The following is a 9,348-nucleotide window of genomic DNA, read 5'->3' on the forward strand; positions in this document are numbered from 1 at the left end:
TGTTTCAGGGCTTTATAATGGTATGTGCTGGGGTCGCTTGTCTTTAGGTGTTTCCAGAATTTGATGGTTCTTTTTTGGATGTTTAGAAGTAGAGGGTATTGGCCTAATTCTGCCCTGCATCCATTATTTGGTGTTTTTCTTTGGACTTTGAGTATTCTTTTACAGAAATCTAAATGCATTTTTTCAATTGGATGTTTTTCCCAGTTTAAAAAATCTAATTTTATAGGTGGACCCCAGACTTCACTGCCATATAATACAATAGGTTCAATTACTGATTTCACAAGTTTGAGCCAGATTTGGACTGGAATGTCAAAAAATCTTTTTATGGCATAGAAAGCCCTTTGAGCTTTATCTTTGAGCTCATTCACAGCCAAAGTAAAGTTACCTGTTGGAGTAATTTTTAGGCCGAGGTAAGTGTGTTTTTTTGTGGTTTCAATGGTTCTGTGTGATAGTGTGAATGTGTGTGTTAGTCCCTGAGATCTGGAGCGTTTCTGGAAGATCATGACTTTAGTTTTTTGGAGGTTTGCTGTCAGGGCCCAGGTCTGACAGTAATCCTCCAGCAGATTCAGCTGGTCCTGAAGCCCTTCTTTAGTGGGCGACAGGAGAACCAGGTCGTCTGCGTAAAGAAGACACTTTATCTCTGTGTCATGGAGAGTGAGACCTTGAATGGGAGCATGTCCTAAAACATTGGCCAATTGGTTGATGTAAATGCTGAAGAAGGTGGGGCTTAAACTGCAGCCCTGTCTCACTCCACGTTTCTGTTTCACATTCAGTTCTTTTGTTTCCAATTTTAACAGCACATTGGCTGATTGTGTACATGGATTTGATCAAATCATAGAATTTCCCCCCTATTCCGCTGTCAATAAGTTTTAGGAATAATCCTTCATGCCAGATTGAGTCGAATGCTTTCTTGAAATCAAAACAGGCGAAAATTTGACTTGTTTTGATGCACATATTTATCAATTAGTGTTTGTAGTGTAAAAATGTGATCAGATGTGTGGCATTTTGGGAGGAAACCAATTTGACATTTACTCAAGGTATTGTGTTTGATAAGGAAGTCTGACAGTCTTGTGTTTAAGATGCTACAGAAAACCTTCCCCAGGTTACTGTTCACACAGATGCCTCGGTAGTTGTTGGGGTCCAGTTTGTCTCCGTTCTTGTAAATGGGGCTGATGAGGCCCTGGTTCCAGATTTCAGGGAAGAACCCTACACACAGAACATCATTTAAGAGTTTCACGATGGCCAGTTTGAAGTTTTGGCCTGTGTGTTTCAGCATCTCGTTTAGGATGCCGTCAACACTGCAGGCTTTCTTGGGCTCGAGGACCTGTAATTTACCTTCCAATTCTTTAATTGTTATGGGGAAATCTAAGGGGGTTTGATTTGCTTTTATTGATTTTTCAAAAATGTCTAGTTTTTTAATTATTTCATTTTGATCAGAGTTTTGAGTTTCAGTTGAGCTATATAATTCTTGGAAATGATTCTTCCATATCTCTCCATCTTGGATAGCCAGATCTTCTTGATTTGATTTGTTTAATAATTTCCATTTATCCCAGAATTTGTGTGAATTTATTGATTTTTCAATCTCTTCAAGTTGGTTTTGCAAAAATTGCGCTTTTTTCTCTTTATATAGTTTTAGTGCCTCACAATAACGAAGACGGAGGGCGGAGCGTTTCTGGAAGATCATGACTTTAGTTTTTTGGAGGTTGACTGTCAGGGCCCAGGTCTGACAGTAATCCTCCAGCAGATTCAGGCTGTCCTGAAGCCCTTCTTTAGTGGGCGACAGGAGAAGCAGGTCGTCTGCGTAAAGAAGACACTTTATCTCTGTGTCATGGAGAGTGAGACCTTGAATGGGAGCATGTCCTAAAACATTGGCCAATTGGTTGATGTAAATGCTGAAGAAGGTGGGGCTTAAACTGCAGCCCTGTCTCACTCCACGTTTCTGTTTCACATTCAGTTCTTTTGTTTCCAATTTTAACAGCACATTGGCTGATTGTGTACATGGATTTGATCAAATCATAGAATTTCCCCCCTATTCCGCTGTCAATAAGTTTTAGGAATAATCCTTCATGCCAGATTGAGTCGAATGCTTTCTTGAAATCAAAACAGGCGAAAATTTGACTTGTTTTGATGCACATATTTATCAATTAGTGTTTGTAGTGTAAAAATGTGATCAGATGTGTGGCATTTTGGGAGGAAACCAATTTGACATTTACTCAAGGTATTGTGTTTGATAAGGAAGTCTGACAGTCTTGTGTTTAAGATGCTACAGAAAACCTTCCCTAGGTTACTGTTCACACAGGTGCCTCGGTAGATGTTGGGGTCCAGTTTGTCTCCGTTCTTGTGAATGGGGCTGATGAGGCCCTGGTTCCAGATCTCAGGGAAGAACCCTACACACAGAACATCACTGAAGAGTTTGAGGATGGCCAGTTTGAAGCTTTGCTCTGTGTGTTTCAGCATCTCGTTCAGGATGCCGTCAACACCACAGGCTTTCTTGGGCTCAAGGACCCATAATTTATCTTCCAATTCTTTCAGTGTTATGGGGAAATCTAAGGGGTTTTGATATGATTTTATTGATTTTTCAAAAATGTCTAGTTTTTTAATTATTTCATTTTGATCAGTTTTGAATTTCAGTTGAGCTATATACGTAATTCTTGGAAATTATTTTTCCATATCTCTCCATCTTGGATAGCCAGATCTTCTTGATTTGATTTGTTTAATAATTTCCATTTATCCCATAATTTGTTTGAATTTATTGGTTTTTCGATCTCTTCAAACTGGTCTTGCAGAAACTGAGCTTTTTTCCGGCGGAGTGTGGCTTTGTATTGCCTTAGTGCCTCGCAGTAATGAAGACGGAGGTCCTGGTTTTCTGGTTGACGGTGTTTTTGGTTGGATAAATTTTGGAGGTTTTTTCTCCGAGCCTTACAGTCTGAATCAAACCATCTGTCAGTGTCCAATTTCTTTTTCTTTGGTTTTATAATTGTCATATCACTTCTTTGTGCTGTCTTATAGAATATGTAATTTATATCTTTCACTGCTTGATTGATGCCGAATTGATTTTTAGGGTATTCCTGTATTTGGAAAGAATGTAAGAGGGACTGTATTTCTGACGATTCAGTAGCTTTAATGTAATTAGTTGTACTGTTTTCTGCCCATTTGAATGACATAATTTTGTGCATTTGATATGGTGTCCTAATTGGTTTGGGTAATGTTTCAGACTGCTTTATATAGAGGGTGATTTGACTGTGGTCTAAGATAGGTTTCAAGGGTTTGACTGTGAATGCTCTCAAAGAGACAATCTACAGTGCTGCTACCAAGAGCTGAGCTGTAGGTGAAGCGACCGAGTGAGTCTCCTCGCAGTCTTCCATTGACGATGTACAGAGCCAGATTCTGACAGAGCTGCAGCAGCTGCCTTCCGTGAGAGTTCACTGTTTGATCACAGTTCTGCCTGGGAGGGTGAGAAGGAAAAAATCTGTTACTGCCAGTAATGAATCTGGTGCCTTGTGATTCTATGAAATCTAATTTGTCACCAGTTCTAGAATTCAAGTCACCCATAAGCAGCACATATCCCTGGGCCTGGAAATGGCTGATTTCTTGCCCTAAGTTTTGAAAGGTTTCTTCTTAGAAATAGGGAGACTCGAGGGGTGGTATGTATATGGCACAGAGGAAGACGGGCGGAGATGTTATGCCTTTTTTCATTTTCAGCAACAGGTGGTACTGCTCTCTTTTGACTAATTCCATGGACAGTTCAGATTTAGTCCAGATTATCATCCCTCCCGAGTCTCTTCCCTGTGTGGTTGATCTGAGTTTGACTGAAGATAATATAGTTTCTCTGTATCCTGAAGGACAGCCAGTGGACTCATCCCCTCTACACCAGGTTTCTTGTAAAATTATGATATCTAGGTCATCAATTTCTCTCATAAAGTCTGGATTTTTACTCTTCAGACCAAAGACTGAGGAATTCAGACCCTGAATATTCCACAAGGAGATGCTAAGTGATTTCATCACAAAAAGAAAGATAATCTAGAGAGTTTGTTTGCTATTTTGAGAAAAAGAGAAAGACATAAAAAGAGCAAAAACAAAACAGATTGGATGCAACAGTAAATACATGTGAGAAATGTTATGGTATTAACTCAGAATATCAACTAACTTAATTTAGATTTTTTTTTTTTTTATAACGTTCTCATCTCTGTCCACTGTGTGTCAGTAGGTGAGAGCAGATGATACTCAGCATGTGTTGGATGTTGTGAAGCTCAGCGCTGACCGGGTTTACCCCTCCGCTGATGACCTGGGCGTAGCTCTGCCTCTGTGGCTCGGGTGGAGGAGCTGTGGGGCTTTTGTAGAGCAGTCTCTGTCTGTGGGGCTCCTCTCTGAGCACTGAAGCTCTGGATGGGGCTCTAGATGAAGTGCTGGCTGGGATGCTGTCTCGAGGAGTGTCTTGCTGGTTTGGCTGGGTTAGCGCTGGTTCTTCTCCACCTGGGGCTTGTCTGGTTGGTCCTGTTTAGAGTGACGTCTTTAAAGGGGTCATATGATGCGATTTCAATTTTTCCTTTCTCTTTGGAGTGTTACAAGCTCTTGGTGCATAAAGAAGATCTGTAAAGTTGCAAAGACTAAAGTCTCAAATCCAAAGAGATATTCTTTATAAAAGTTAAGAGTCAGCCACGCCTACCTAAAACGGCTCGTTCTAACACTATAGGTGGACATGATCGTACAGACAGTCGGTGTCCAGGTCTAGGTGGTGTGCCAAGTAAACATTAGGCACAAGGGCACAGTGTCTGGAGATGTTGGCATTTATCTTACTGATTGTGTTTGGATGGAAAAGACTTCTATGAAGCAGAGTGGAGAGGATGATTTTTGAGTTGGGGAAAGTGTGTCTTGCTTTTTCCACAACAGCTCTGAGGGAATCGGACACTCTGTCCTGTTGGCTCCGCAGATCATTGGTGCCCGTGTAGTTGATGATGTGGCTGAGATGGCCCAGCTGAGATTCTGACAGAAGCTCCAGGGCTTTGTCAGTGTTGGGACACTAGTGTTTAACAGCTGTGTCAGGGGAAGAGTTTCTTTATGTCGATGAATTTCCCAATTGAATCAATGAGCAGGGCTATTTCTGGCTGTTCTGTGCTGTGCTGTCAGATGGGTGCTGCTGGTGTTGTGCTGGGGCACTTGACACGAGGCGCTGTGATGACTATGAGCGGTCTGGGTCGGGTCTCTCTGGGTGCTGGCTGACTGTGGCAGGTGTCCATGGGGTGGAGGGCAGTGTTTGAGCTCTGTGGATCTGCTCTGGTTCTTGTCTGGTCAGGAGCAGCTCTCTCACCTGCTCTTTCAGGGCCTGGATCTCACTGTGCTGCTGCTCTCTCTCCTCCTGTAACTCTCTAAGCTGCTGCCTCATCTCTAGAGTGAGATGCTCTCTGTCCTGTAGCTGGAGTCTTAGTGTGGCCAGCTCTTTCTGACAGCTGTCTGTAAACTTGCTGTGTGAGGGCTGACAGTCTCTGTGTGATGTTCTCTGAGTTTTGCTGGAGTTCAGTGTGATGCTCCCGTTTGAGTACGGTTCCTCTGAGCTGCACCATCTCTATCTCCAGCCTTGTGAAGTGCTCCTGGAGTACAGGTATAGATTTGAGCAGGGGGGATAAGGGGTCCTGGGCAGGGCTCTCTGCAGCGGTGGGCTTGAGATCTGGGCTACTGCTCTGTGTATTCTGCTCAGACGTTAGATATTCAAATACGGCTTTCTCTTGTTTCATTATTGCACTGTAGTCAGTCTGGAATGTTTTCAGATTTCCCTGTACCATGACTGTGCCATTTTTATGTAAGTTCACAGTTATCACTGTGGTGTCGGGGTCACATGGTTCTCTGATTTTGACTTTCCAGCCATTACAGAAGCCCTCCTTCTTTACAGAGGGGTAATGGTTGATGATGGCTTTATGCCAGACGTTGGGATGATCAGTGAAGAAAATGAGATTGCAGTATTCTCCAGTTTTAAAGGAATCGGAAAAAAGAGTTTCTGGGTTGTCTTTAAGAAGTTTCTGATTATAGTTTTTCCTTGCAGAGTCAGTTGTGACGTCAGAGGGGTACTGTATGGACCATAGACTGTTAAAAACATGGACGTAGTGTCCGTGACAGAATTCTCCAGTTTTAAACGAATCGGCAAAAAGGATTTCTGGGTTGTCTTTAAGAAGTTTCTGCTTATATATTTTCCTGGCAGAGTCAGTTGTGACGTCAGAGGGGTACTGTATGGGCACACAGTCTGTGCAGACTGGGGAGTTCATTTGCATATGGCAGTGGGGTGACTGCATCTTCTCCTCTGATTGGTTAATGTTCTGTGCCTCATTTGAATTGATACATTGAGGAATGTCAGAGTGTAGGGTAGCCATAGTCAGAACTGTCAGTTCCCCTCAGAAACACATTCATTTAAACCCCCAAATTAATATTGAGGATTTTCTTCCAATAGTTCGTGCATGAACCGGTAATCGGCCCATGCCTAAGTTGTACTCACTGCTTCTCCCTCTCTGAACTGTTGAGGTTTATCTCAGTTCGAAAAGAGGAGGGCGCGCGAGAGAATTCTAGATCTGCGCGTCAACAGGACACGCGTCATGACGTCAACAGAAACTCAACCAGCCGCTGTTGCGCCTAGCGCAAAAAATTACAGCATCCATATGACAGCGAGTGTTAAGATGTGTAACACAAACTCGGTAAAAAGAGAAAAAGAAATGAGTTTTAAAACTTATGGCATTCACTAGACCTTGTTTGCAAATTGTCGGGTGCGGCGTACCACGTTCGCTAACTACGCTAGCACATTACATTACAAGCTAAAGTAGCAACAACAATTGTAATAACTAGGACGAGCAGCATTTTTTTTTTAAAGTCAGTACAATGAACCAATGAAACAAATGAAAAAGCTACTAAAGAAGCTCCACATGGCCTGTCACTTGCTCGCTGTCGAAACTGGTTTCATATCAATCAATACATTTTAACCATTGACACTCACATGATGTGTAACCAATGTGCTGTCACACCTCCTATAGTAGTTTGATTAATCTGTAAAGTGTTGGCAGCTTATAATTGCTAAAAGAGAAACTGTCAGATAACAGATCCTTCAAGCTGGAAGATGACACGCTTGCTGACGTAAACACAGAAACCGTCAGTGTAACAGTAGTAACGTTACTAGACAATCATGAACACGCAACTGGATACAGCTGGTGAATCTCTAAATAAAACGGGCCTATTCTAGGCTAGCTAAACTGCTAAAAATACACCACGATCGTCCATATTAGCGTTGCTACCTTTAGCCACATATCACGCGATAAGGCCTAATTAAAAGGACTAAAACGCTCTTTAGTGATAAAGTTTTGATAACATGGCCATTAGCACGTTACCTTCACGTCTTCCTCCTCGTCCTCGCCTTCCCATCTATCCAGCCTGCCGGCGGCATTTCTGATCGGCTCACTCAGCTCGAAGTTGTCAGCGTCTTTCGAAAAACAAAATAATGCCGTGGTTAAGACAGTGCCAGTGACCGTCACCCTGTCACACACTTGAATCTAAAATACGGAAGTAATCCTCACCCCAGTCGTCGGAATCCGCCATCTTGGCTAAGTGTGAGTGAGTTGAAGTAGTAGCTGAGAGAAAGCATGTGCACAGCGCTGCTCTGATCTTCTTGCTGACGGGAAACCGGAGGACTGTGGTTAGCGCCGCTGCGCTACAACGCCCCCGTGTGGCGCACAAGAGCACGAGCATCACTGTTGCACAAGTCTGTATTTATATTATTTAATATTTAGTTATAATAAATAATAATAATAATACATTTTTACAATTATTATTATACTTAGCAATAATAACTGTTGTTGTAGTTTTATAATTATAAGTCCCCTTATAATGTTTCTTGTAATACTTTATTTCCAAGGATATATATATGCACTGGTTCATGCACAACAATACAAAATTAAAATACAGTCTGACATCTGGCGACATGAAGTATTACGGCAAATAGATAGTTACATAAGAAGCCAGAATAAATACATGAGTGAGTTTACAAATGAAAGAAAAAGAAAACATCACAGTCAAGTTTTTACTTTAAGTTAATACTACCCCTTCTGATATTTTTCCAGAATTTCAATGTACACTATCAGTCAAAAGTTTTTGAACAGTAAGATTTTTTATGTTTTTTTAAAAGAATTCTCTTCTGCTCACCAAGCTGCATTTATTTGATCCAAAATACAGCAAAAGCAGTAAAATTGTGAAATATTTTTACTATTTAAAATAACTGCTTTCTATTTGAATATATTTTAAAATGGAATTTATTCCTGTGATCAAAGCAAAATTTTCAGCATCATTACTCCAGTCACATGATCCTTCAGAAATCATTCTAATATTCTGATTTGCTTGGTGAGCAGAAGAGACTTCTTTAAAAATATATATAAAACATTTTACTGTTCAAATACTTTGACTGGTAGTGTATGAAGGCTGTTAAAGCAGTTAAAAAGGTAAATGAATAATACTAATAAAAACAGAACAATAAGTTGAATATAAATCACAAGTCAAACCAAATCAGTTTAGGCAATTACAGACCTAGGTTAATACATTATTCTCCAAGCAAGCAATTATTAAAAAACAGTCAAAGAAAACCACATTTTCACTGACTATTATAAAGTGCTAAAAGAAATATTTCCATGAGTTATTGTTCTTGTATTTCTCATAAGTATTATCTATACAGTATTAGTGGTCGACCGATATATCGCCAAGGCCGATATTTGGCATTTTTCTTGTTTGGCCGATGCGTTCGTGACGGGACTTATATTTTGACGGCGCTGACAGCGGCAGCACACAGTGCTCACATTCTCCCTCTTGTTCGCTGTTGTACTTAACAGTTCTGTCTAATACGGATAGAAGTCTGTCTAATAATCAGATAGAACGGTTAAACAAAGGAATTAAAATGTATACAATTTAGTATCATAACGATTGCTTTTATATTATTAGTAATAGAAAGGCAAACATTATAATACTTTATTGTTTGCCGTCAGCATTCAGCAAATACGGATTTATATAATTTAAACAAATCTTTGAATGACTAATAAACATTTAATTTCACAAACTTAGTTGGATCCAGTTGTGAGATCTTGTGAAGTGTGCATTTGTATCCTGCACGATCGCGTGTTCTCTGCGTGACGGTCGGTCCGTGTGAATCGAATGCGGACAGGAGAAGACTAAAGTCTCAAATCCAAAAGATATTCTTTATAAAAGTTAAGTCAGCCACGCCTACTTAAAACGGCTCCCACATGTCTACGTCGCTCTGTGGGAAGATTTGCATAACGCAGCCCAAATGTTCACGCAAAGAAAGAAGGCGTAACTTTTATTCTCGCTGTA

General features: G+C 40.8%; 2 protein-coding genes across 3 annotated transcripts in view; both read right to left on the reverse strand.

Annotated features, from left to right (window-relative positions):
- Positions 1-565: 565 nt before the first annotated feature.
- Positions 566-9,348, reverse strand: part of LOC107670722 (uncharacterized) — a 25,402-nt gene continuing 16,619 nt past the window's right edge. Inside the window, exons 27-32 of the mRNA XM_016463435.1 lie at positions 3,660-3,719; positions 3,312-3,445; positions 2,298-2,546; positions 1,645-1,842; positions 1,094-1,206; positions 566-616 (exon numbers count right to left, since the gene is read on the reverse strand). Coding sequence (XP_016318921.1) covers positions 566-616; positions 1,094-1,206; positions 1,645-1,842; positions 2,298-2,546; positions 3,312-3,445; positions 3,660-3,719 — 805 coding nt within the window. The remainder of the gene's footprint in view (positions 617-1,093; positions 1,207-1,644; positions 1,843-2,297; positions 2,547-3,311; positions 3,446-3,659; positions 3,720-9,348) is intronic.
- On the reverse strand, positions 4,689-6,348 carry LOC107670751 (uncharacterized). Of its 2 annotated transcripts, none has more exons than XM_016463486.1 (2): positions 6,153-6,348; positions 4,689-5,996 (listed from the first exon to the last, which is right to left on the reverse strand). In XM_016463486.1, exons 1-2 carry the CDS (start codon positions 6,282-6,284, stop codon positions 5,367-5,369), a joined length of 762 nt encoding a protein of 253 aa, XP_016318972.1. In that variant the 5' UTR covers positions 6,285-6,348; the 3' UTR covers positions 4,689-5,366. The 2 variants fall into 2 exon arrangements, with proteins under 2 accessions (XP_016318972.1, XP_016318973.1); XM_016463487.1 differs by having other exon boundaries at positions 4,689-5,990; positions 6,147-6,348.

This window comes from Sinocyclocheilus anshuiensis, unplaced genomic scaffold (assembly GCF_001515605.1).
Source record: "Sinocyclocheilus anshuiensis isolate Anshui unplaced genomic scaffold, SAMN03320099.WGS_v1.1 scaffold816, whole genome shotgun sequence".
NCBI lineage: Eukaryota > Metazoa > Chordata > Actinopteri > Cypriniformes > Cyprinidae > Sinocyclocheilus > Sinocyclocheilus anshuiensis.